Source organism: Oreochromis niloticus, linkage group LG23, assembly GCF_001858045.2.
Source record: "Oreochromis niloticus isolate F11D_XX linkage group LG23, O_niloticus_UMD_NMBU, whole genome shotgun sequence".
Taxonomy (NCBI): domain Eukaryota; kingdom Metazoa; phylum Chordata; class Actinopteri; order Cichliformes; family Cichlidae; genus Oreochromis; species Oreochromis niloticus.
Genome location: NC_031986.2, coordinates 38864892 through 38892636, shown reverse-complemented (window position 1 = coordinate 38892636; position 27745 = coordinate 38864892). Strand labels below are relative to the sequence as shown.

The window sequence follows — 27745 nt, the reverse complement described above, 5'->3', positions numbered from 1 at the left end:
TACCAGCAGCACAATGCTCATTGGTACATTAAAGACATTTAGACAGCCAGAGCAGAATCTGCAATGCTGAGGCAGCTCAACGAAAACAAAAAAAGCGTGAGAAGGTTTTGAAAGTCTGCATATTATGAGAAATACAACCTTACTGAAAGTAGAGATCACCTTTACTACTTATGTGTCTTCTATCATCATTTTAATGTGTGAAAACACAAGTAGTCATTTCATTACATGTGGTACCACTCCCTATCACTGCAGTTGTTGAGAACAAGTCGGTTCTTTCTCCAATAGCTCAGCGAGGATTCCATTTAACACATACTGCCACCTACTGACAGAAAGCACTACTGCAGCAAAAGAAGCATGGTAATATGTCCATGCCAGGTTGTAGGAGGACACCTAGTGGTAAATTACACATGAGGCCCTTGTTTAAAACTGTTGAAAAATTGTACACAAAGGGGAAGGCTCAGAAAGCACAGAACACATGTGAAAAATGTGTTTATTTGGGGATAAACAAGGCATTTCTGCTTCACTGTTGGAAATGTTGTATGACTGAAAATACAAGTCACCTAACTGGGTAAGTGCACCGGTTTATGTGAATTATTAACCAAAGATTTCCAGGTCAAAGAGTAATGTGCTTTCAGATCTGGGTGTAGCGCAGGTATTTCTTTCCAGAAGGCACTTCTTCAGTTGTCACACCATTAGGAAACAAAGACGCAGCTTCAGCATCTGAGAGCGAGGGAATGACCATGACTTTGTCACCGGGCTGAAAAACATGAAAAGACAAGAAAGGGTATTTTAGACACAGGGTAGACGTCTTTACCATTTCATCATATGACATTCCCCCAGTAAACCACTTTCTAGGAATAAACCTAAAATGTTAAATGAAATTTAGGAGGCAGTTAGCCTACCTTAAAAATGGTTGTTGCTTCAGACCAAGAAAAGTTAAACACAAATTTAAAACTGACCCAATAAAACTAGATGTAACATGCTATTGGTGGATTTTGAGTCAGCTAGCATGGAAAGAACCATTCTGCATTCAGCCTTAGTGCTAGGCCAATTGTCTACTCACTGCAGGCCCATATTTAATAGAACTTAAAAGCACTTTATTCACTTTTTGCTAATAAAGATTCATATTTCCCAACTATTTAAATTATTTCTATAAAACACTAATGCTTTATAATATGACAGACTGCTATAGTCTTGGTTGGAAAAACATTTCCAAAAAAATAATAATAAAATGAACAGGCTGGGTCCCAGGATGATATTTACCAGATACTGAATGTGAGTTTTTACATTCGTAATAATAACATTATTTGATATTTGCAGTCCAGTTCAATTATGCACATTTGGCGTGGATAACTTATTAAGAGCTGCTGCTCAGTAGCTGCGCAAGTGGTGTTACATCAGTTCTTGTTCTCTGTTGATCACCTCGCTTGCTGACTGATGCCTTCACTACGTACCTTCCAGTCAACCGGTGTGGCAACCTTCTTCTGTGCAGTCAGCTGCAGAGAGTCAATAACTCTGAGCAGCTCATCAAAGTTTCTTCCTGTGGTTGCAGGGTATAGGATGGACAGCTTCAGCTTCTTGTCAGGGCCGATCACAAACACCTAAAGTGGATTGAGATAACACCGCTTAACAATAACACTCAGGACATACTCTTACTCGCTCTTTTAGATTTTGTAATATGTCCAAAAATGCTAAAACTGTAAAAAAAAATAAAATAATTGACTGGCCACTTTGTTAGGTATGCTTGCAGTTCAATGGAGAAGAAAAGGCGATTTAAGTGAACTTGAAAACATGGCCGTTTTTGCCTAAAACCTAGTGAGCAGTAGTTCTTTGGGTGGCCTTGTTGATGCCACAGGTCAACAATGCCATCAACAACGCCACACAGGTCAGGTAAGAACCCGACATGGAGGCTACAGTTCACACACCAAACCTGGACATTACAAGACTGGATCTGATAAATCTAAATTTCAGCAGAGAAATTTGGATAGTATGGTCAATTTTGACTTAAAAAATTAAACCTTGAATAGGGCTGGGCCATATCATACCATTCACGGTAATACCGGTATAATGTTAGGAAATGATAAGAAAATGAAATATCGCGATAGAATATGGGTAAAACACGCATGCGCAGTGCCTTTGTTTTCATACGCACATGGCGGAAAAAGCATGGCGGCGACAGAGAATGAGAAGGGCGAAAGCGGATCGTTGAATGAAACAGATGAACCAGAATTGGTTTGTAAAAATGGTGCAACTTCAGTGGTGTGGAACTGGTTTGGCTTTCGTCTGTCAAATACACACCAAAGCACATTTTTTGGTAGAGCATGCTAGCGGGCCGTCGTTATTACCGAACCGATTTTATGTGGTACACGGCGCTCAAAAATCGGTCAAAAAATGTTTTAGTACGACTTTGCTAAGCTACGAAGCCGCACTGCATGATTGTCGGAGCATTACGGCTACCGTAGTCAGGAGCCTGGCGGAGTGATACGTACGGTCCTTCAAAATAATATTACTGTATTGTGTGTGTATAAATTCTTTATAAGTTTTGTGGATATTCTACATGGTTATGCTCAGGATATGTCAGCCAGTTTCCACTGGAAATGCATTTTGGTTAAACTGTCAGCAAGGAATTTGCATTTGCACTGTTAAATTTTTATATACCTTTAATGCACATAAAAAAAAGCTGCTTGTTTAAGTGAAAATACATTATTAGTGCAAAAAACCCCATCAAAGTTGTGGAGTTGTAAAGTATTTTGTCTCGCGTCAATTATATCATCAGTTATATCGTTATCGCAAATTTTCAAATATATATATCGTGATAAATATTTTTGGCCATATCGCCCTGCCCTAACCTTGAATACATCCAGCCTTATACAAGCTGTTCAGGCTGGTGGTGCTTGTATCACAGTGGTGTAGGGGACATTTTCTTGGCATGCTTCCACCCTTTGGTATGAACTGAGCCTACCCGAGTACTGCTAACCAGCTCCATCGCTCTATGACCATAGTGGCTGCTTCCAGGAGGCTAGCCTGTCATGTCACAAAGCTCAAATAATCTCAAATGTTATGCACCTTATTGAATCTGATTGTTGCCCGGGACTAGCATGGTGTGGCTAAAAAAATTTGGCCGGCAAGTGTACATTTCTTTTTAGCTGTATATACAAAGAGGAAAAATCAATACTTTTTTCCCAAGTATTAGCTTCAAGCAGGGCTCTAGAGTGCGACCAAATTTTTCAATGGTGCGTCTAAAAACAAAATCCCAGGTCGCACCGGTGCGACCAACTGTTTGAGTAAAAAAAAGAAAAAGAAAAAAAGAAAAGTCTCCCCAAGTCTGAGTGTCTCCGTGTGGTCAACAACAGACATATATTATGCCCCTATCATGGTCTAAACCAATCAGAGATAATCAGGGGCGGGACCTCTCTGATTAAAGGTTAAAGATCACAAAACTATTTGAACAACCACCAAACAGTAAATTAGAGCAGGTAAACAGATTCCACACAAAGAAGTAAACACAGAGCGGACCCGACGCATCAGAATCGGCTTTCTCTTTCTCTGCTTTCTCACCCGACGACCCATACACGGACACGCCGTCGGGGCTGAAAGCCGACAGCTCACTGATTCTGATCCGTCGGGTCCGCACTTTGTGTTTATGTCTTTTTTGCGCTAGATTTTGAGCTGCAGGTTTTATCTCTCTCCGACCAAAATTCACTGAACCAGCAGCAAAAGAAGCAGCAAACTACGCTTCACATTTGATAAACATAGTCATTAATCTTCTCTTACTCTTGCTTTTTTGCTCCCACCACGACAAAAATCACACTTCACGCACAGCTCTCTCTCTCTCTCTCTCTCTCCCTCTCTCTGTGTGTACTTCAAGAAGAGTTTCCCATCTCAAATCTCTGTTTTCTGCATTATTCATTTGCTTATTACCCACCAGTCTTAAATAACCTTGGACAAGAATATACTGAAGAAATGTAAACTTCTTTAAAATTATGCAAAATTGCAGAATATTGGAGAATATTTTTAAGGTTATCTGCTATAAAAAGCCAGGCCTTCATGTTCTGTGTTTTATCCTCAGTTACTTTGTCACAAAGGCATCTGCTGTGATGCTTACATCTCTGATAAAGTCTCACAGTGTCAGTACTGATAAATGATCAGAATTATAATATTTCTGACTGTCTGAGGAAAAATTGAATCGAATCAGGACCTTGTGAATCGGAATCAAATGGATAATAGAAATCAGTGATGATACCCAGTCCTAGTGAGCAGCCTAGACCTGAAAGAAGTGGATGTAGCTGTGGGTAATAAGAAAAGATGAAAAGATCTATTGATAACTTTTTTGTTAAGTTAAGGCCTGATCCGTCTGAAATTCATAGCCAGCTCTGACATGGAGCCATCACCCTCTGACACTGAAAAAGCACAGTGAATCCAGAAAACACATTATATGTCGTGATAAATGCACTGCCCAAGTGTCCCCTCTCCCCACTGCCTTTCAGTGGCAGGCAGCAGCAAACGGGTCGTCAGAGGAGGCCGAGATGATGAGTTGTTTAACATTGTTTAACATTGTCTACAATATTGCCAAAGAGTGCCAACGCACTTTAAGCACAAGCACTTTTTCAGTAACTTATCCTTCTGGTAGAAATGTGCCCCCCCCCAAAAAAAGTGCACATGTAAAACTGCGGTGTTAAGCGATGCGGTGAAAAATTTGGGTGCGCCTAACTTATGTGCTGGTGCGCCTAAGAAAAAAAGTTAGACGCACCAGCGCAACCACGGCAAAAAGGTAGTCTAGAGCCCTGTTCAAGGTATAGTGGGTAATTAAAACAGCAAGTATAAAGCCAAAACGTTTCACAAGCATGCAAGTCAGGGCAGATCTTATTTCGAAATAAAAATATGCATCCAATTGTTGTCTGTTCTTTCACAATCATAGTGCTATTTTTTGTTTTACTTTTATTTATTGTTGTGATTTATTGAAGAAAATAAAAAAGTGAATGGGTTTCTCACACAGCGAGCAGTGAGGGGCATGCCATCTTTGTCTTTCTCATCTGGGTCCAGCATACCCAACTGGACTGACAGCTCCCTCTTGTCATCGGCGATGATGGGGAAAGGCAGCGCAGTATCACCCTGTTTGCCAACAGCCATCACATCCTATTCAGAGACAAGAGAGAGACACAGTCAGCTTTTACATTTTGCGTTTTCATCCTCTGTTAATAATTCTCTCCCTCCTGGCAGCCATCTCTCCACTGTTGCATCACAAGCTTGACGAGTGATCACAGATCGTCAGCATGTAATCTTTAACTACTGGATAAGCAACAGCAGCATGTTATATTAAGGTCATAAGTATATTTGCCCTCTCTATGCCTGTAGTACTATCATTGTTAAGTTGTAGAATAAACTATTTTGATGAGGACAGAAGAAAAGAAGAAGGAGGAAAACAAGCACAATTTACATTTCTTTTTTTGGAGTGAAGAAGAGAGCCTGGACCAATCACTGGTCTTTCTGAGGAGGCGTTACTGTAACATGACAACCCAGTTAAAAAGTGACTGCCTTTTGTCGAGAGTGGGGATTAACCATTAAAAGCCTGGCCTCCGAGTTTCCTCCAAATACCACAAATGCATAATCCATAATAGTTTAACCTTCTTTGGCAAACAAAATACATTAAAAATATTTTACATTGGTAAAAAAGTTTAAATGATATGTAGAATTATATATTTAAGTCAAAATTAAATCTGTATTTTTATTAAAGTACATGTTAAAACAACAGCTGGTGACCAAAGTGCTTTACAGGTAATTATAAATACTTAATACTGGTGATTATTTTAAGTTGTGGATTTCCCAAATTCCCAACAGCTCTGATCCACTCAGGGAAACATTTTGCAAACTATTATAAAAGTTTATTGCTTTTTGTTTGACCAGGATCAGCTATGATTAATTACACTCAAAGCTACTACAGCTGTTATCTGTATATAAAGTCCACATCAAAAAAGTGTAACAATAATTTAAAAAAAATTAACTATAACAGAAACAAGAAAGAGACAATAATCAAATAAGTAATCATTATAATAAACATTATTTCTTCTTCAGTGTATTTTACATTTAATAACATTTTCATACTTTAGTTCAAAATGAAGGTTATGGATTTACTTTCATATTCATTCTTTCTCCAAGAGATGGTTTCGCCATGGAAAACCATTTCATTACACTCGTGGCTGGTTTTTAAACTACTGCTGTCACAAATGTTTAAACTACCATTTAGTGCTCTGATTAGCTGTATGTTTCTATATGCCATTTGCAGCACAAACCTACTGTGCGTGCTTCTTACTGGAAACTTAACTGGAATTCTGACTTGAAGGCTAAATTACTTAGTTACTCTTAGAGCAGACACGTAGGAGTACTAAAGTTAAGATGAACAGGTTTTTTCTCCCAACGGAGCAGATAGAACCAGATGTTCCCAGTCCACGGACATTAGACAATTATTATCTCTGGAAATGTGAAGAAATGAATTTTATACAGATTAGACTGGGTTAAATGAGAGGACCAGTGTGGGTTTGAAGATAATGGTCAATATCTTTAGAAAAAAAACTTAATAATATGAACTTTTCAGCAAGGGTGTTGTAGGAGCCATATGAGTTTTTTTTTTTTTTTTTTTTAATTTGTTCATTTCAGGCACAACAATAAAGTTGAACATAAAGTGCACAAAAAACAAAAACAAACAACAAAATGTACCTGAAAAGGAGTGGGATGAAGAAAACTTATTAAATCCCACCCCTATATTCACTTATCAACAGAAACAATAAACTTCCCGCAGCTACGCCCAAGCAAAACAAATAGAACCTTCATAACTGAATACAGAATATATTAATTATAAATTGCGTTACCACAGGTAACAGGCAATAATAATTACAAGTAACAAACACACATACATATACATACATACATATATATCTACACACACATGTACATATATATACATACATACACACAAACTTTTTTTTTTTTTTTTTTTTGAATCCATACCAGCAATGGTGGTAATGGTTTTCTGTCTAAGTGGGTTGGTTTAAATGGACTCACTGTATTGGTGCACGAGTGTGGGGCATGTCTCATGGGTGTGGTAGAGGATAAATGTGGTTGCACTCACCTGTTCACAGCACCTGATGTTGATGAGCAGAAAGGTAGGGTGAGCATGAGCCAAAACTTTCTGTTGAACGCAGCTTGAATGATTTGATAGAGTTTGACTGTAACTTGATGGTTTTGTATATGTATCCACTAATTTGATGCCATAGGCCAAGTTATTATTTGGCATACTAATTGGTGCCAATTGGTGATAGGTGGTGAGTTGCAGTTATTTGTTTGTATGGTCTGTGCATTTGTGTAATTGTTAATCCCATGTGCTGATTTGTATGTTGGACAGCTGCATGCGGAATAAAAGGAGCAAATGGTACAGAAGTGTATTTTATGCGTTTATTGTTGCGCGTCATCTGTGTCCTCATGTTTAGCCTGCCACGGCCGTTGATTGGAGGAGCCGCAACAATTTGTCAACAGAAAGGTTTGTAGATTTTATTGGATTATTTATATATAGATGAGTTTTATTGATGAGTTTTATAGTTTGCTGTTGCCTTTGTCAACGCGCTTTTAGATGAAGCCTTTGGCTAGACAAAACAGATTTCTTTCAGGAGTCTTATTCCCCTGTTAGGTTTCAGCAGTACAGCTGCACTAGGCGTTGTACTGATTTGCTTTCTAGTTATTGTGCATCAGGCGGCTGAAGCCATTGGCTTGGGAGTACCGCCGCAGTTTGTGTTTAAGACAGTTTGTCTTCCTCACAGCTGACGGTATGGAGGTACATAAATACCCACCGCTAGTATGTACGGAAGACTAGGGTGAGTTAGGTTTAATAGGCAGATAGTGGGGTGTCCTGAACAATTTAAAAAAAAAAAAAAAAAAAAAAAAAAAAAAAGGTTGTTATACAAGTTTGTGCTTGTGCATTCCTAACCTTGCTCCAGCTGTTGTGATCAGCAACACTGTCAATGGACAAGGCAATCATCTTAACGCCTCGTTTCTTGAACTCATTGCTGATGTTGGCAGCACAGGCGAGCTCAGTGGTGCATACAGGAGTGAAGTCCCTCGGGTGGGAGAACAGGATACCCCATCTGCAGGGGAAAAGAGACATTGTTCCAACTCAACAAGGCCTCTGTTTGGAGCATCAATTAAAAATTAAAATGAAATGTTAAAATAAAAAGTTCCTATGCATTCGATCCTGTTTATAACAGTCATCATGTGCAATTCAAATCTTTATAGACAGGGTGTGTTACAAAATCGAGTCACAAGTTCAAGGTAACCACAAGCTGAAGAGACTTGTAAAACAATAAGCAAGTTTTCATGCTTTCACCCTGTGTGTCCAACATGCTTTACAAACTGATACTGAGACATTTTCTGAAAGAAAAAGAAAATTAAAGAGTAGAAGACGAGGCAAAAAAGAAGAGGATGAAATGGCAGAGAAAAGGGAACAACAAAAGGAGGAGAGCAATTTCCAAACACAGCAGGGCTCACAAAATTTCAAAATCCCTGGTAGCCCTTCGGGCAGGCACTCTTCAGTTTTTGGTAGCCCAAAATAAATTTAAGTAGCCTGAATAAAAAAAGAGAACAGTTTTTTGATTGATGTTTTGTTTCCTTTACAATATTATATATTTAAGTATAAATTATACTTAAATGTATAATATTGTAATATTATAAAAATTGTTAAAACACAAATTGTATAAAAATTACAACCATCAACTCAAATACTTGGTTCAAATTGAACAGAAATGTCTATGAATTTGTAAGAACTGTGTAGAACATGAATCAGTCTGTCAGATCCTGAATCTGAAATTTCCACTGAAGTCACGGGTAAGAGGTAAGTGGAACCAAGATCTAGGACCTTTGCTTTTTGAAGTTTGCAAAGACTGCTAAATTTTGCCAATGGTAGTTCACTCTTTGCAACATAGTACACTGCTCTAAACAGCTTTTTCAGGAGTTCTTGTTGTGCTTGGTTTATTTTTAGTATGTTTTTTGCAATTGGTGTTTGTTCTGGGAAAGATGCTGCAGACTGAGCAATAATGCATTTCTTGCATTTGTTCTGATGGGGTCTTTCTTAAAATTACTGGTCCCAGTAACAAAGGCGCTTGTCGACTCAGATATCGAGGGAAACTCACGACACACCCGGCAGAACATTGTTATTTAGCTTATCATATTCCAGCCACAGAAATTCTTTTGTCCATGAAACCAAAAAGCTGCGCTTTCTTTTTGCCTCATAATCTGATTTGTCATAACTTTTCCGTTTTGTGGTAGGCTTTTATTTGGCTGTCCCTTCTTCACCCTGACCTTTATTATTTCGCTCTGCAGAACTAAAATACCTGCGTAAATTCATCTGTCTTTACACACGCACACATAACGGGCAGCGATTCTTTGCGCAATCAACCTCTATCACATGTTTAAGCTTGCTGCCAGAGATTTCACTTGTCACATTTGAATAGTAAGCTAATGAGTGATAAGACGATGTTAGGAATTGGTGCACAATTAATCTGTCACCCTCTGCCGCTCCCTATACACAGTTTGCTCAACCGCAAAGTGAAAGTGAAAGCAAAAAACAAGTGCAAATTCAAACGCGATTTCAATATGTCACATATTGACAGTGGCTCATCGATGCCAATGGCATAATTACCCAGCTACATTTGCGAAAGAATGCAAAGCATTGACATATATTTTCCTTCCTATGATAGCCCGACGGGCAGGGCTGAGTTAGATTTTGGTAGCCCGACTGGAAAAATCGCTAGCCCCTGGACGTCGGGCTAGCGATTTTACGAGCCCTGCACAGACTAAAGCAACAGGTGTCTGAGTATGACAGAGAGAACAAGACTTTAAATGCACTAAGGAGTTTCCTGCTGCTCTTTTTAAAGTAGCCAATTCTTTTGGAATCATGTGAGTTTTGGGTCTGACGTGATTTGGGTGAATTTGCCCTTCAGTCTGTTGTGACCCCTCATCACATGGTTTAAAAGCATTAGGATCAGCTGATTATTGGGCGACTAAACCAGTTTGGGCTTTTTGTTTGCTTCTTTGTTGTTTTTGGCTAAATGTCCTATGACTAACAGGTTTCAAATGGGGCTGAACAAAGTTTTTTCACCTCTTGGGATTAGAATTTGAACTGAAAAAATGGGAGAAAAAAAATTCAAATTACTGAATGTTAAGGGGGGGGGGTTACACGGAAAAGCTTGTAACAGTTTGAACAGATGGCTGCCTCATACAATCCAGCATCTATTCCGAGGAGGGGAAAATAAGGACGTTATTATGCATTCACCAAAACTGGGTGGTGTTCTCATGTTGATAAAAGCTGGAATTATCTGATCCAGTTACACTTTTGATAACGCAATGTGTGCCAAAACTTTAGGATAGCAGAATGACTGTTTTTAATTCTTTTTTTCCCCCCTCACATATCCTGCTTTCTCTGGCAAAAACTGTAAGGTATTTGATTTGTAGGGATACAAAACTCCACACACTGGAGAGGCCTGAATTTGGAAATGTTTGCCATAAATCATTTCAAATTATTTTCTTGGGTATTTACAAATAAGTTAACTACTAATTCTTTCAGTTCTTTTGAAGAAAAAACCCCCAGATATTTCCAAGTAATTTTGAAAAGTGTTCCCCTTTAAAGCACATCATTTTTTATGGGGAGGGGACAGGAGAAGGAAAACGAATACCCAAAGGAAGTTGCATCATGTTATTGGGACACTGTACAGAAAATTGTGCGCATTTCCACACTTCACTGTGAGCTACGTGTGTGATATTATACATGCACACAGGGATCCTTTTTTTTTTTTTTTTTTTTTTTTTTTTTCTCTCTGCTCTTTTAACCGAGCCGACCCTATTAGTGTTGGACGTTTGAAGAATGTGAGCACTGCCAAGTTCACAAAATCGCACACAACAAAGAGTGCAATTAAACCTCAGTGGAGAACAGACCAGCGGGAAAACAAATACAGTCACACACAGAACCGTTTCAAACAGTTTCCACTACTTCAGTAACTACTGAACTGCTTCTTGTAGTAGTTTTTATTGTCCAACAGCTTACCTGTTAACAGTGTGTAGTTAATACTGTTAACTGCATTAAATACACACACGAAAAACTGTAACTAAAAGTGTCTCTGAACCAAAAGGTCACGCTTGTGTAACGCCGTCTATGTCAGCCGCCATAACTGGCGAGTAAGAGCTGGAAAAATCTGCTTCACCTTTTAATCGAGAGGAATCGCGAAGGGATGGTAACTGACTGAGCACGCAATCAGCTGCGCTGCTTCAGCTTTAATGCCAAAAGCCACTTAAAACAAGTAAGTTACAGTACGACGTCTGCACACTGTAAGATGAGACTCACGAGTTGCCCAGGAAGTCGTGGAACTTGATCCTGCCGACGGTGGTGTCGGCCTCGAAATTTGGGATTTCGTCTCCCAGCAGAAGTCCAGGCATGCTCGGCTCTCCTGTTCAACTCAAACACCAGAGATGACGGACTGGAGCAAAATGCTGACCCTGCTGCGCAATGATCAGCAATATCTCAATGGATCCGGGTAGAGGCGGATCCATTCGGTCCTGCGTAGCTCGCCGACCAACCAGAGGCGAGTGCTAAAAACACGTGTTTTTTATTTATTTATTTATTTATTTTTTTAATCTTTCGACAATAACTATCGAAACAAACAGAATAACGACATTACGCATTAGAAACAAATAATGAAAAACGTTTAAATTAAAAAATGTGCAAAGTGAAAGAGAGAGAGAGAGAGAGAGAGAGATAGATAGATGTATGTATGTATGTATATGTGTATTATAATTTAAGAACGAAGACCAAAATTAATTAATTAATTAAAATATCGAGATCTCGTCATAAGTTTTAGGCTTTGTCAGTTTACTAAAAATTTAATTTGTCCACCATAATGAGTGGTGACAATCTCAGTAATAATGACAATCCAATGCTACATTTTTTTTTTTTTTTTTTTTTTTTAAGAAAAACTGAGGCCAACTCTAAATCAATTTTTTTTTTTTTTTTTTTTTTTTTTTTTAAAAAAGAAAACTATAAAAAAAAAATGAATTTAAACGAGCGTTCTCTGAAAATTAAATGAACTTAAAAACAAAAGATAAAAAAAGATTGCAAATATTAAACCATACTAACTCAGTTTTATAGAAATCAAATACATGCAAACTTAAAACTACTCAATTTTATACATTTATTTATTCATTTATTTGTTTGTTTTATTTTGAAAATACAGGCGAGATAACTTCGCTAAGGGAATGAAATAGTTTCGAAAACACAACTTCCCAGGATGCTTTGCGATAAGAACAACAAATATGGCGTATCTGCTCATCTTTTCCCGGACGTGATAAGAATTGTGAAGCGTACAACAGATGAACTAAAGAAGCGACAACCGGGACAGCACTGCAGAAAATTTACCGCTGCGGTGCATCTACACTACACATACCTGTCTACGCCGGTGAGTCAACGGACACTATGCCCTCTCCTAAAGCGAAAAACCCCGGTCGCAGCGGAGGAAGCCCGGTGCTCGGGAGCTCAAACGGCCGCTATGAGTTCATGTCTCTGACAAAGCCGCTAAACCGGTCTTCACCGCCACACCTGCTCCAGCGCCAGGGCTCCGACCCGACCACGGCCCGCCTTCGAGCCTCTGAAAGCCCCACTCGGCGCCGGGGCTCCGGCTCCTCCACGGGCTCCGCGAGCGGTCAGGGGCCACCTGAAGAGGATGGTATCCGGCTCAACCCTCCCTCATTCGCGTAGCGCTCAGCTCCCTGCTGGCCATCGACCTGTGGCTGTCCAAGCAGCTGGGAGTGTGTGCCTGTGAGGACTCGTCCTGGGGCAGTGTGCGCCCCTTAATGAAGCTCTTAGAGATATCGGGACATGGTATCCCGTGGCTGGCTGGTACCGCCTACTGTCTGTACAAGAGCGACAGTGCTGCAGGACAAGAAGTCATGCTCAACCTTTTCATGGGTAAAACTCTGCTTTTTGTGTTCTTTCATGTTGCTGCTTCTTCCAGCATCGTATGTAATCACAGACAAACCCCTCTTAATACCGGTCAGTGTGCCACTGAGCTGGGTTTAGCTGGGTTTGATGTCACAGCTCTTTCCTAGTCCTGATTTGTCCTGCACAGTTCTTCTTTCATAATTTCTTCACTTAAGCAACAGAAGAGCTAATCCCACCTCATAATGCGTCAGATAATGAGTATAAATTGTAATCTTTGTGTAATTGGTATTGGCAGGCTTTCACCTGTAGATGTCACCTATTACACCTGTTGTGATGTTGCTTCACAGCTTGGGAAACTGGTAAAAGCATAAGATTATGTGAAATGGGTCTTAATCTGGAAAACTGGATAGCTATGTAAAATGTTGACTGAAGTGCCAAAGTGGTCTGGGGCTTCTTTGCCTCCAGGCAGAGTCCATGTGATGCTGTGTGAAGCCACAGCAAGTAAATACATGTGATAGTGACGTTTTCAGAAGAGCAGGGTGAAGACCGGAGTATTCTGCAGTGAAACCAGAAATGCCAAAGACCTAGATTTGGATTCTAGACCGATTATAAACAGTTCTTTACTGAGGTTTCACAGTGCTTGGTTATATGTTCAGAGTCATAGTTGGATTAAGCAGTTGGTATCAGTAGAGCCCACAGTGTCATTTGTGATTGCATGTACTTATTTATTGTGGTTTTACATTATACATTTATTGCGGGAAGGTGGCAGTATTACCTTGGTAATATCATAGGAAAACAAATATGCAGTTTCAGAATGTTTAATGGGCTTCTAAGCTAAAAATATGAATAACATTTTCATATGAATTTGACCTCTGACAAAGTGTGATGGACATTTTCTCCATTTCATGACCTGCTTTCCACTTTCAGATATTAAGGAGAAGTCAGAAACTGAATTAAGCTGCCTTTAAAGCTGGATCAGGCACAAGCTTTATGTTAAGGGGCATTAAATTACAGACTATTGAATAAGGGCTTCCCTAGTTAAACCTCATCTACCACAATAGAGAGATGTGCCCTAAGGGTATTGAATAAAGAGTTCAATATGTCTCCATAGTCTTTCAGTAATCATTTAATATTTACTTGCCAACCCTCCCAAATGCATAATGTTAGTCAGTAAGCACCAACTACTGTGGTTCATATCTGCATTAAATAAACACAAGGCTGTAAGAAGTATTACCTTAAGTAGTTTAGAGCAAGTAAGCATCGGTTTTGGTAAAATCCCAGCTCTTCATCAAAACATGTCTGGAACCAGACTCCCTCTTACCACAGCACTCTGATGTGGGGGCTAAGTAATGCACTTACTTCAAAAGAACAGCTTAAAAGGGAAGCAGCAAGCTGCTGTGCGATAATGCAGACAGTCTAAACCCTTTTCTCCCTATGGTTATTAACCTCAGGTCTTAAAAGCAGCAGATAATAATGTAACCACATAGTAGTTGTCAGTAATGATGGATGCAATGTGCATTTCTGTTTTCATTTTGCTGAAGCCCTTTCATTAGATTCGTAGAAGCGAATTGGCTTCATGCCACCTGAGTGTTGCATTAATTTTTCAGTGCTGCAGCCCAGGAGAGCAAAAGCTTTTCATTCTCTCAATCCAGAGAGACGACTTAAAAACTGCAGCCATTCCTGTAATCAATGCTGCTGTTGTATCTTTCCCTTTCATCATACTGTGAAATTCTTTGTGATATCATTGTGGTGCAAATAACAGTTAGGTTTTGGGTTTTGTTAATTTTTTTTTTTTTCATATGAAAATCCTGGTCAAACAACAACAATCTTTACCAGATTGCAGATTATTGTAGGCCTTCTACAAGTCTAAAAAGTCTGCAAGTCAAGTTAACTTTTAATAGAAAAAATAAAGGTTAACACGAAGTTTAATTCATCTGCCTAATCTTCAAGATCCTGGAGGATTTGCTGGCACTGAAATGGACTAAATAGTCAATGGTCTGGTTCTTATCTGGTGCTTTTCTACTCTACTTGATCACTGTAACCACTTCATACAACATGCTTCATTCACCTATTCACACACATTCATACGAGCACTTTCTTCTACATTGAAGTGCATTCTTTCTAACATTCACACTCCCACTGTAACATGACTCATTTCACACTCGGATACGTCAATATAGTAGCACTACGGTTAATGTTATTCATAACACCTGTGCATTCAATGATGTCAGTCATTTGTGGGAAAAAGTTCCATACTAGGATCCAGGAACTGACATAAATAAAGCACCTAATCCTCTTTGAGAAAGAGAGTACAGGCATGTATTGGTAGTGATTCAAAATGCTCCCACCAGATGGTGCCACAGTGAAGAATTTTACAATGAATGTTATAATCAGAGTAGTTTCTCATGTAGTTTTCTTTATCAAATTGCTGTTTTATTGGCAAATTCAGCTTTTTTTCCCCCTCCGATGTAAGTACTTGAAAATGAGGTTGTTCCCTGTTGTTCTTAGTACATTTAATTATTTCTTTACCCATATCGTGCTTTTTTTTTTGTTTGTTTGTTTGTTTGTTTGTTTGTTTATATTTTTTTTAATGTGGTTGTGTTGTTGTTGTTGTTGTTGTTGTTGTTGTTGTTGTTTCATGCATTGTAGCATATCTCCATCTTCTTCCCCTGCAGGGCTGCTGCTGGACCTGATCTTGGTGGGCATTGTTAAGGCAGTGGTGCGTCGGCGTCGGCCAGCACATAATCGTATGGACATGTTCGCCACCTTTTCTGTGGACCGCTACTCCTTCCCCTCCGGACATGCCACGCGCGCCGCTATGTGCGGCCGTTTCCTGCTAGCTCACCTCGTGCTGGCTGCCCCGTTGAGAGTTCTCGTTCTGCTGTGGGTGGGCCTGGTAGGGTTGAGTCGAGTGATGCTGGGCAGGCACAATGTGACTGATGTGATGTTTGGTTTCTGGATGGGCTATTGCCAGTACAACCTTGTGGAAATGCTGTGGCTGTCCCCTCAAACACTGCAAGGGCTGCTGGGACAGTCAGCTTAAAGACTAAAGGAAATGGTAGTTTATATTTGAGTGAAGGAGCACGTACACACCTTTTTTCCCTTTATAGTAATATATTCTCACTGAATTGAAAGCAGCACCATTTCTAAGGTTGGGATCATTTTAAAAATACATTTAATTTGTAACAAAACAATATTTGCTGAAGAGAAATATGAATAATGTTGTGCAGCATAAAGTTGTGTTAAAAAAAAAAATTGTTTTGTTATAAAATAAATGTTTTTATAAATTCAAATAAATATTAAGAATACGTTTTACATCCCATAAGTGCTGTATTGGAGATTATGCTGACGCTAGAGAGTAGATCTTTATCAAACAAACAAAACGAAGAGTTTTTCATGTTGTGTGCCACTTAAGTCCACTACCAGCCCTCTTTCTAAGGTAGCTGCTAGCTTGTCTATAACAAGTAGCAGGTTAATCCCAACAGATTACAGGAGAAAAGGTTTGACCATTTACCTTCTGAACTTCTCTAACTCACCTATGACACTTCTGTAGCTTTATTTAAGGATACAGTTTTAAGTGCAGTTTCCTGATTTAAATGGAGAACATTATTTAAAGTGCAGTCTATGAGCTTTCAATTTGAATAAGAACCACCTGTGATTTCAGAAGTGAAGTAAAATAACTCACTAGAATTGCCAGAGTCAGTGATCTGTCTCAATTTTACATTCACAACACAGTTTAATGGGCTTTTACTTACTTTACCCATCCACAAACTTTATAAGCAAGCTCAGTTCAGTTTTTACAAAATCTAGCAAAAAGTTTTAAAAAGTGAAACAAATGTGTTGAACACAATGTTACGCTACCACAGCATTCCACCAGTGGCAGCTTATTCATGTGCATGAAAAGAAGTGTACTTTAGAGTTGCTGCACAGCTTTGAGTGAAATAAGTTGTTCAATCTGGAAACCATGGCAAAAACTTATTAAATAGTAGTATTTATTAAACATAATGGGAAAAACTGAATTGAAAATAACCAGAATTTAATATATAATAATATCATATCATATAATTTATGAATCAGACATGCTGGGGGGGTTTTTTGTTTTGTTTTTTTAATGGAAGATTGTATAACTACTCTGTGAATAGTTTTCACAATTCACATTTACTTGCTGACATCAAATGAAAACTGCACATATAGCGAACTTGCTTACCTGTCATTACCTGCCCCCGTCTAGCCTTTCTAGGAGCTAATCATGTTATAAGCCCTAACATGTCCTCAAAGCTTTGTTCACAGAGCACAGAGGGCCTTTCATTCTTCTTTACGTGACTACTGATCGGATAAGAAGACATAACATTCTTTTAAGGAGGCACATCCAAACCCTCATAAAGATTAATTGCACCCCATATATTTGTCTGTTTGACTTTAACACTATCGCTCTTTCATTAATAGTCAACCAAAACTGTACATGTACCTGATAACTTATCAGCTCTGATGGATTACATACACTTAACCGTAATGTTATCAGGTCGTCTACATAAATCACTTGCAGAAATTTGCAAACACAGTATAGTTGGCATATCAGATTTGTACAGTGTATTTGCTTAAAGGGACAATTCACCCAAAAATCAATTGGCTTAAGAGTTGTCTTCACTTAAATGGAATAAGACACTGCACATTTGTCTTTATTAGGCAGGAATGCAGTATAATGCACACACTTGGGTCTTAAGTACTACAGGAGTATATACTGTATATAGACGTTTTCATTTTGAAATTTACTGAAAAACTAAGGAAAAAAAAAAAACTTGATTCACTTGAAATTGAATGACTCACAGGTGTGCTGTTTTAATTATATATAAAAGATTGTAAATATATTGCATGGTTAGGTTTTTTCATTCACATTTAAATGCTTTTGGACATTAAATACATAAATGTATATGAAGGGGAAAAAATAATGATCTGTAGTTTCATTAAACACAATTTTTCAGTCTTGTTTTCTGGTTTTCTTCTAAGCCCTTTGCTGCATTAGAACTTTGCACAAAAAGTAAAAGTTTGATTATTTCTTTGTAGTAACAATGCTACTGGGCGATAAATCTTATACTGCTGGAAAGCCTGTTGTTTCCCCCTAAATGGTGCCACATTTGTAAGGGAAATGCATTTGTGGGTTGAGCAGCAGAGTTGAGTATTTGCGTTGCACCTATGAGAAACTTGCCAAATCTTCTCTGCCAATGCCAAACAGCTTATTCTGCTATTGATTCTTTGTTTTTGAGCTTCTGACTAGCAGCACCAGTGACCCTGCCAGTTAGTGCTCCAAGCATGCTACATTTGACTGATCTGGATAGGGCTCTTGCCAACTTCAAGAGCAACTTCAAGGAGATGTTCCCCAAAATAAAATTGCAGCATTATTTGGAGTGAGCTCTAATACCTTCTCCAAATTAAAGATCAAGTTCCATATAACGGATGAAGTCAGAAGTAGGCCATGAAGTGCATGTCACAAGAAGGCAACACCACATGAAAACCATTTCCTCACCCTGTCAGAACCTCGAAACTGCAGGCTGTCTTCTACAGAGTTGCAGCCAAGGTTTGCTGGACAATATGGTGAGACAATCCAGAACAGACTCCACACAGCCAGTCTTATGAGGCCGCCAGGAGGCCTACCATGACTGCCCTTCACAGTAAGGCCCGTTTGCATTGTTGGTGTGAGTAACATGTGCACTGGAACCTGAAAGTGTGGAGGAACATTGAGTAATGCGTCCAGATTTTGTCTACAGCAGTTAGATCGCCTGTTAAAGTACGGCCTCACTACTTTTGAACATTGAGCGGGGTCCTTCCACAGTTTGGAAGATGAGAGGATGGTGTTCGTTGATTTCCAATGAACACATATGGGATCAACTTTTGCGTGCTGTTTGTGCGAGAGTTACCAGCACAACCAGATAGGCTGACTTGTGACAAATACCGATTGAAGAATGGGATGCGATCCCATAGCAGTATGTGACCAACCTGGTAACCAGCATGAGCAGGAGATGCCAGGTTATTGTGGCTGCATATGGTTCGTCCGCATGCTACTGAAGCCCGATTGTTAATGTACAAACTGCTAAATTGCCAACATGTCTTGTTTCTTCAAACCTCAGTAATTCAAGCCAATAAACGACACAAACAAGAGTAAAGACCAGACTAAGTTGTTTCACATTGCCAGAGGAGATTTGGCAAGGTTTTCATAGGGGCAAACCACGTACTCAACACTTCTGCTCAAACCACAAAAGCATTTTTCTTACAAATATGGCAGCATTTAAGGGGAAATAAACAGGCTTTCCAACGGTATGAAATTTAGTGTTACAACAAAGAAATAATTAAGCAAACACAAATTTCCTGACTTTTGTGATAAGTTTGGAAGCAAATCAGAAGCTAGCTGCAGGGGCGTAATTTCCAGGGGGTTAGGGGGGTTATGACCCCCCTCCCCCAATAATCAGACCCAAACAATATAACCCACCCAATAAAATTATGAATTATCTTGCATAAATAGGCTGTTTATTTTCTTTACTCATTTCAGTTATTACCAGCAAAATAGGTGCATGTTTAATCATCTGGGAATTTACCCAGATTTATTTATTTATTTATATTACCCAGAGATCTTGCCCCCACCCCCCACCCCCACGCCCATGGCTAGCTGTGACACTTATAATATTAACACTTTATATCTGAGACTGAAATATGCAACAAGTGGTATTATACCTATACCTTGGGCATGGAATGCATGGGTAAACACCTGGAATGTAATAATTTCCTCAAGTCCATACCTGATTGCTCTGTCTGAAAATTAAAAATTTCAGCCCAAGAAAATATCGCCTAAAATGTTCTTATTGAAAATCCGTCCTAATTCCTACACTGTGAAATCATTCCTAACAATACTAGAGTTTACTTTTTTACTTTTTTTTAATGCTTCACCAATGTCTAAAAAAAAAAAGGGCAATAATCTAGATAAGTAAATAGAAAACTAATAAGCTGATTTTTTTTTTTTAAATTACACAATTTATTTGCCACTTGTGCCAAAGCAGCAAGCAGTTATTTTGTTGGTATCACATTTAGGTGATGCCATGTTTAGGTTTACTATTTCATTTTTTTGTTATGATATGGTGTGTGCTGCAAGGGGTTCATGGATGAATGGACATAAGGTATATGGTTTTGTTTCTGCATTGTACATGTACTAAGATGCATGGATAAATGTGGAATGCGCATTTGTGGAAATGCACATCGCCAAAAGGACTGAATAATGTCTCTTTTTCAACTACAATAATGAGTGATATAGTTTTTGTAGGTTATATATTTGATGACCTGGCTCTTTGACCTACTGAACCCGGCGTGAATTTCAATGTTTAGTCAAAACACAAGAAACAATCATGTATGTCTGCGTATCACTGGGTTAATAATTATCCACACCAACCCAATGACTGAACCTGTACGCAAAGTTGTTTTTCAGTGCACATATTACTGTATTTCCCAGAATTATTTTGATGTTTAATCTGTTTTTGTGCAATGCCACACTCAGTAGTTGATTAAATGCCCAAGTGAGGTCCGACATTAACTTTAAAATTTTAAATGACGCAAGTAGTTAAGATGTTGTAACTGAAATGTGTGTTGGACGTTGGCATTGTCACAGAGGCTATTGACCCTCACCATTAGAACTTGGAGGGTGAGAGAAGAGACGTAGTTAACCGTTTTGTGTCCTTAAAGCTGCTGGCTGCTCCACTTTTGTGCCAAATCTGAGTGAATGTTTATTTCTTCTTCTCCTTCTTCTTCTTCTTTCTGGTAAAATTGCAGTGTTATTTAGGAAATCTTTGCTTCTACTAGGGATGCACATTGGCTCCATAGCTGATGGCAGTGGCTAATGTTTAATCTGCATTCGGTGCATTCATTTTGCACTCACTTACTGTTCAAAGATGTGTGATTAGAAGGTGAAAGTACATTTTTAAATAGTTTTTTTAATGATAAAGATTTTTTTCTTTCTCAGTACAACAGAGAAAATGAAGGGATATGAACATTAGCTGCCAGTCAAATCGATACTTCAAATAGCAGTATCAGCCAATCACCATCAGTCCATCATTATAAAACTAAGCTTAGTAAGTTGAATGGGAATTTTAAATCCTTTTTGATTGGTTTATAATTCTATAAAGGAAAAAATTGTTGTGCTAGTACTACAAAGAAAAGCAAATAAACATTATGCATATGTTTTTGCATCTCTGCATGAGTTTAATGTCGTGTTTGAAGTGTATGGCTAGACCACTCTGTCAGGAGGGAGCAAATACTTGAGTCAGTTGCACAAGTGCTTGCTCACTTCAAACACACACCTCAGTACTGCCAGAGACCAGAAGTTACATCAGTTTTTTTGTCCTGTATTACGTGTGTTTGACGAAAAGAAAGTTTCGTGTCCGTCTCTGGGGTCTTTTTTTTTTCTGTGGTTTGTGCTAGTTGGTCTAAGCCAGATCCAGATACCTGTATGAACTCAGCAGACTGTTCCCACTCAGATATTTTATTGACCTTGTGCAATCTGTGCTGTCTCTGCAATAACTGACCGATGATCTTCCCAGTGGCAGTGAGAAAGGTTTCAGCCTTGAGGATTTTCACTTAATTACACTTTGGTTGTAAATCTAAATATGCTGGATGGTAATTTTTGTGACCAAATTATTTTTATGATTGATTCTTTTCTTTTTTTAAGACTAAAAATGTTTAAACAATTAGTTGTGTATGTTGTGTACTTAAAGATTTTGCACATTTCTCATAACCTGTACTGTAACAGTTGAGAAACTTTATGAACAAAATGTATTTCTTATTCTATACATTCTTCAAACATGAAGCCAGCTTCCAGACATTTTACTGCACTCATTGCCTGCTAAATACTATGAACTACACTGTATATCACTTGTATAGATCTTATAATGTACATTTATGTATACGTCTGTGTGTGTGGTTATGCTGTATTATAGTCCGTGGATTTGAATTTGCTGTTGAAAATTATCCCGCAATTTGATTGTAAGAATTTGTAATTAAATGGGGAACCAATCTAAAACTATTTTGTGTCATGTGTAATAGATGGATACATTAATAGAGTGGCGTGCGTATCATTATTGCTCCTTCTTCCCATTGCTCACTATTGTCACTCATTTGCACTCCTCTTCCCACTTAAAATAACACAAATTGAACTTTAGTCACAGTCAAACCCATTTTGATTTTGGTAAACATGGTTCAGCTTGGTAGCTTCCTTTTTTGGACAGGACTGAGGGAAAGAAAAAAAGAGTATATGTGTGTAGTTACCCTCTCTGTATAAAAGTCTGTGCTCAGGCGATGCTTGCCCCACTTGAGAGGCACACCAAATCACCACAGGAAGATCAACGTAAGCAAAAATAGACACTTTCTGCAATATAAAGCTTCCATATGTCTGTCAGGATTTTTAAATCAGCAATATTTCTAAGTGTGTCATGGGGTACAAAGGGTTCAAAATAGCTTGTGATTAGTTGAATGCAAGATGGCGCATTTATTTTCATTTATTAACGTAATTCTGCATTGTTATGATAACCATGCTCCAATGATATAATGACAAATATTAACATAATGACAGTCACTTCAAAGTTTGAGGTCTTTCAAAGAACTTTAATGTCACCGTTGCTCTTCTGTTTCTGAGAAGAATGTTTTATGACAGATGCCAGGATTAAGAGTTAGGAGAGTTCAGTCGTGTAAAACATGGCTAAATCATCAATTGCTTTAAATTGTGCAGTCATCACTTTAAAGCAAGCAAACTAACTGAGGAGTATCGGAAAGGGATTGCCACGTGAGCCTTTTATCTCACTCTGGTAAAAATCGCTCAAGCATTTTAAACAAGCTGGAAACTAATTTAAACTTCATTCTTAAACAGGAAAACTGTTCAGTATTAAGACAGTTTTTCTGTGCATGTTTTGTATTTCTTTTTTAAGTTCTTGTCACCTAAATATAGCACAATTGACGGTTTCCAAAGTTACAAATTTAAATTTTCATACTTAAATTTCACAAAAGTTCAAAATTACAGGTACATTTTCCAACATCTGGTTGCAGGTCCATCATGGTGCACAGAGTAGCAGTGATCGGGGCGGGCCCCTCTGGTCTGACCAGCATAAAGGCTTGTCTGGAAGAAGGCATGGAGCCAACCTGCTTTGAAAGTAGTGACGACATGGGGGGACTGTGGAAATTCAAGGCAAGTCTCCATTTAAGAAAACAAACATGTTGACAAGCAAACTGTTCGTGTGAAACAGAGTAAAATTGTTTGTTGTCTTTTAAAACTGTTTCTCTGCAGGAAGTGTCGGAGCCCAACAGGGCCAGTATCTACCGGTCACTTACAATCAATATCTCAAAGGAGATGATGTGCTACAGTGACTTCCCCATTCCCTCTGATTATCCCAACTACATGCATCACTCTAAAATCCTGAACTACTTCAGAATGTATGCAGACCACTTTAAACTCCTAAAATACATTCGCTTCCAGGTAATAAAAACAAAGAAGAGTAGAATGAGAGAAAAGCACATTGTTCACAACTGTGTTGGTGACATTTGGCAGATATCTGAAAACCTGAATTGGCCTACATTGTTATTTTTTAGACCTTAGTTAAAAGTGTGAGAAAAGCACCGGACTATTCTCGCACTGGCAGGTGGGAAGTGTTGACTGAAAAAAAAGATGGGCATGAGGAGAGGCATGTCTTTGATGCAGTGATCTGCTGCTCTGGTCACTACACCTACCCCAACCTCCCACTCAAAGATTTCCCAGGTAACATGTTTTGCATTTATCCTGACTAAGCTAGGATTAAATTATGGCTGATTTTTAAAATCAACCCTTAAAAAAATAATTGTCTTGTTTTTATACCTCTTTGTGTGTTAGAATCTTTTTATATCACACCTCTGTTATGTTGCAGGAATTGAGACATTTGAAGGAAAATATCTCCACAGCTGGGACTACAAAGGACCTGAAGACATGTACGGAAAAAGAGTGGTGGTAATCGGAATCGGAAACTCTGGAGGTGACATTGCTGTGGAGACCAGCAGAGTTGCAGAGCAGGTTGAGCTTTCTCATTCATCTTATCTTCTTTTGATTAGAGAAAAACTCCTTCATGGGTTTTGATGAATTCTGTCTTTCTCATTCTCCAGGTGTACATGAGCACTCGTCGTGGTGCTTGGGTCATCCGCCAAGTTTCCGACAATGGTCTGCCCGTCGACATGAAGTACAACACACGCTTTGTCCACATCCTGTTTCAGCTGTTCCCAATCAACTTCTTCAATTGGTTTGGTGAGAAGAAACTCAATGCCATGTATGACCACACCATGTACGCCCTAAAACCCAAACACAGGTAGGTGGTGTCACGCCCACATAGATTTTGACTCGGGCCAAGGCAATGAGATCAATCACAGTGAGTTAGTTTCCTATTTTATACACCAATCAGCCATGACATTATGACCACCTGCCTAATCCTGTGTTGGTCCCCTTTTTGCTCCCAAAACAGCCCTGACCTTTTAAGGCACTGACTCCACTAGACCCCTGAAGGTGTGTGGTGGTATCTAGCACGAAGATGTTAGCAACAGATCCTTTAAGTCCTGTAAACTACAAGGTGGGATCTCTATAGATCAGATTTGTTTGTCCCACACAGCCCAAAGGATTGAGATCTGGGGAACTTGGAGACCAAGTCAACACCTCAAGCGCACTGTGCGTCTCAAATCATTCCTGGACCATTTTTGCTTTGTGGCAGGGCACATTATCCTGCTGAAATAGGCATCAGGGAACACAGTTTCCATGAAAACAATGGAAACTGCAACAATGCTTAGGTAGGTGGTACATGTCAAAGTAATTTCCCCATAGATGGCAGGACCCAAGGTTTCCCTTCAGAACAGTACCTGCAGCATCACACTGCCTCCTCCAGCTTTCCTCTTTCCCATCCTGTTTTCAGGTGCTCCCCAGGTCACACCCACTAACAGGTGCCATAATGAAGCGATAAGAGATTGGTGTTACTGACTTCACCTGTCAGTTGTCATAATGTTATGCCAGATTGGTGTATAACGCTGTGCTGTCAGATGAGGGATTCTGCTTCTCATTAAAATACTTCCCTACTCTAGACTTTTCAGTCAGATCCCAGTAATCAATGATGACTTACCAATGAAGATTCTGTCCGGAGCAGTCATCATCAAACCAAATGTGAAGGAAATCTGTGGGTGCACTGTGGTGTTTGATGATGGCAGTACTGTGGAAAAGGTCAGAGAAGTGTTTTCTACAACTTTCTCCAAGATCTTGGTTCAGTGAAGACTTAGTTTAATCCCACATTTCTTTGCTGTCACAGGTGGACACCATTGTATTTGCCACAGGGTACAACTATGATTTCCCCTACTTGCCAAAAAAGGCCATGTACAAGTCTGGGCACCGTGTGGGTCTCTACAAGCATGTATTTCCCCCAACCTTAGAGCATCCTACTCTGGCTGTCGTGGGTTTCATTCATGCCCTTGGAGCCATCATGCCTCAGGCTGAAATGCAGGCCCGTTGGGTCACCCGTGTCTTCAAAGGTGAGGTAGTCTGTTATTACTAACAGTTGCCTAAGCACAGATGAGTTCATTTATTTTTACAAATTACCTTTTTTGCCATCTAGGACATAAAAAACTGCCATCAAGCCAGTCCATGATCAAGGCTGTTGAAAAAGATACAAGAAATATTGAAAAAAGGTAACTATTTGTCTTGTTAAATGCTTCAACCTCTCTTTTACCATTGTCCTGTCTCCTGTTATATGTCAGAAGATACTCTAGCTATAGCAAGATGCATAGACAGGTTAGACAGATGTATTGTCAAAAATACCTAAACATATAAATGCTCATTAGTCTGAAAATGTAAATAAATGAATACTCAAATTCCTTTTTTAAGCAAGCTGTATACATACATAATTTTCATTATCCATGTAATTGCATTTTAAAAGCAAAAGGCACTTTTTTTTAAAATCCAGTCAGAAATTTGAATTTGAAGCCAGCTGCTTGCAGACTCAGTTCAGAGTTCAGATTGTTCAGACTGTAAAGGTTGCAGCTGCTTTACACCACATTTTAATTTCACATATAACTATTAAAATGTGTTTAATTTTACACTTTTAATATTGCAATGATCAACAACACTTAGCATTTTTAGAACTTTTAGACTTTCTGGAAGCAATCATAATATCAAACCTGAGTGTAAACAAGGAATGCTTTATTCCAGCATATCTATTCTGCGCTTTACTCTTATATCTTAAACTTCTATACCATGTTAGTGGCCCTTTAGAATAATACTATTCTTTATATTATTCTCTCCACAGTTACATTGTGTCAAAGCTGACCCCACTGCAGGTGGACTTTGTTTCCTACATGGATGAAATAGCTGGAGATATTGGTGTAAGGCCAAGCCTCCTCTGGCTCTTCTTCACAGACTACCCCCTGTTCAAGAGGGTTTTCTGGGGGCCCGTTACCGCCTACCAGTACCGGCTGATGGGACCAGGGAAATGGGAGGGAGCCCGCAGGGCAATCTTTACCCAGTTTGATCGCATGTACCAGCCTCTAAAAACCAGAAAGGTTTGATGCGACACTTTTTCTTCTGTAGTCTTCTTTGTTACAGTTCTGCATGATTTTAACATGAAGTAAGTTATGCAAATTAAACATTTTCACTTCGTTCCCTGTAGCTGGAACCAGAACAGCCCTCCACTGCTCGCCGATTGGTTAAAATGAGCTTGACTGTCATGGCTGGAGGAGCTGCCATCTACTACTTTCATACTCGCAACCCAGATGTCATCCCCACACTGCTGTCCAACATGCGTCCACAAAGAGTCTGAACAAGCTTCAGGGTCAAACAAGGAGCAGAGAACTCTGAAACACACCAAATGAAATAAAGAAAAACACAAATTCTACTATTTCTGTAGCTCTTTAAAATATTTAGTTCACTATACTCCTGTTTGGGATTATTGAGTAATTAAAAAACTGTCTGCTGATTGGTGCTAGTGTATTATTCTAGTTTTATATGTGCAGTTATTTTAATGCATAGATTTAAAGCAACTTTTTTTCTTTAAAAGAAGTGAAACATTTAGTCATAACACATTTAAAGTGCATTCCTTGTACTACAAAAAGTTCACATCAATTCCTACACAGAAACTTGGGCTAACAGTGGATAGAAATTAATAAGTTCATACAAATGCAGATGACAGATTTTTCTAAATTAGATTATTATTCTTTATTCTTTCTTTTATTGACAGGTTTACTGGATTGTTCAATCTCAACCAGGAAAACAGTTAGAAAAAGGTCTTATTCACATCACATTTGAAGTTATAACTGTAGAGTGTGAGTCCTGTGTGAATAAAGTAGTGTATATGATCTGAATGGTATCTTGTGTGCAGCTCTACTTGAACAAAAAAGTGTATCTTCTGACAAGAAAATGTGAAATCATTTCCTGAGTTCCAAGTTCCTAATGTTGCAGAATGATCGCTGGCTGGTGTCAGCCAAACACTTTTATTGTGATAACAATTAAATAATGAAAATAATCATTGAAAATATGAAAAGATCCGCTGATTTAAGAATCGGTCATACTGGAGTGGTACTAGCACAGCTAGTACCACTCAGTTATCTATTAATGCATATATTTCCACCTCTGAGTGAGCTTCCTATAGTAAAAACATGGTGTCAAAAGAAACTCTTCTGACTTTTAACTTGGGAACTACTGCAGGGCAAAATACCAGTTAGACGAGACAGCGACTGATCCTGTACAGG

At 38.8% G+C, this 27745-nt stretch overlaps 3 protein-coding genes and 1 long non-coding RNA gene across 5 annotated transcripts; 3 read left to right on the top strand and 1 right to left on the bottom strand.

Annotated features, from left to right (window-relative positions):
- Window positions 1-472: 472 nt before the first annotated feature.
- Window positions 473-11592, bottom strand: prdx6 (peroxiredoxin 6). The gene is made up of 5 exons (XM_003439895.4): window positions 11384-11592; window positions 7979-8135; window positions 4993-5136; window positions 1455-1601; window positions 473-757 (listed from the first exon to the last, which is right to left on the bottom strand). The coding sequence occupies exons 1-5, from the start codon at window positions 11473-11475 to the stop codon at window positions 632-634; spliced, it is 666 nt and encodes a 221-aa protein (XP_003439943.1). The 5' UTR covers window positions 11476-11592; the 3' UTR covers window positions 473-631.
- LOC100704224 (dimethylaniline monooxygenase [N-oxide-forming] 5) lies at window positions 7518-27358 on the top strand. Of its 2 annotated transcripts, none has more exons than XM_019351570.2 (11): window positions 7518-7534; window positions 23051-23189; window positions 23289-23477; window positions 23591-23756; window positions 23902-24044; window positions 24134-24333; window positions 25094-25229; window positions 25315-25534; window positions 25618-25690; window positions 26308-26560; window positions 26668-27358. In XM_019351570.2, exons 2-11 carry the CDS (start codon window positions 23058-23060, stop codon window positions 26815-26817), a joined length of 1662 nt encoding a protein of 553 aa, XP_019207115.1. In that variant the 5' UTR covers window positions 7518-7534; window positions 23051-23057; the 3' UTR covers window positions 26818-27358. The 2 variants fall into 2 exon arrangements, with proteins under 2 accessions (XP_019207115.1, XP_003439944.1); XM_003439896.5 differs by lacking the exon at window positions 7518-7534 and adding an exon at window positions 22201-22355.
- Window positions 12130-21907, top strand: plpp6 (phospholipid phosphatase 6). Its single transcript, XM_003439731.5, is given in 3 exon segments — window positions 12130-12782; window positions 12785-13000; window positions 15649-21907. Coding segments are annotated over 3 exon segments (858 nt in total). The 5' UTR covers window positions 12130-12508; the 3' UTR covers window positions 16017-21907.
- LOC106097376 (uncharacterized) lies at window positions 24340-24997 on the top strand. Its single transcript, XR_001223637.3, has 2 exons — window positions 24340-24527; window positions 24631-24997. It is a non-coding gene; the product is annotated as an uncharacterized LOC106097376 (long non-coding RNA).
- Window positions 27359-27745: the final 387 nt, after the last annotated feature.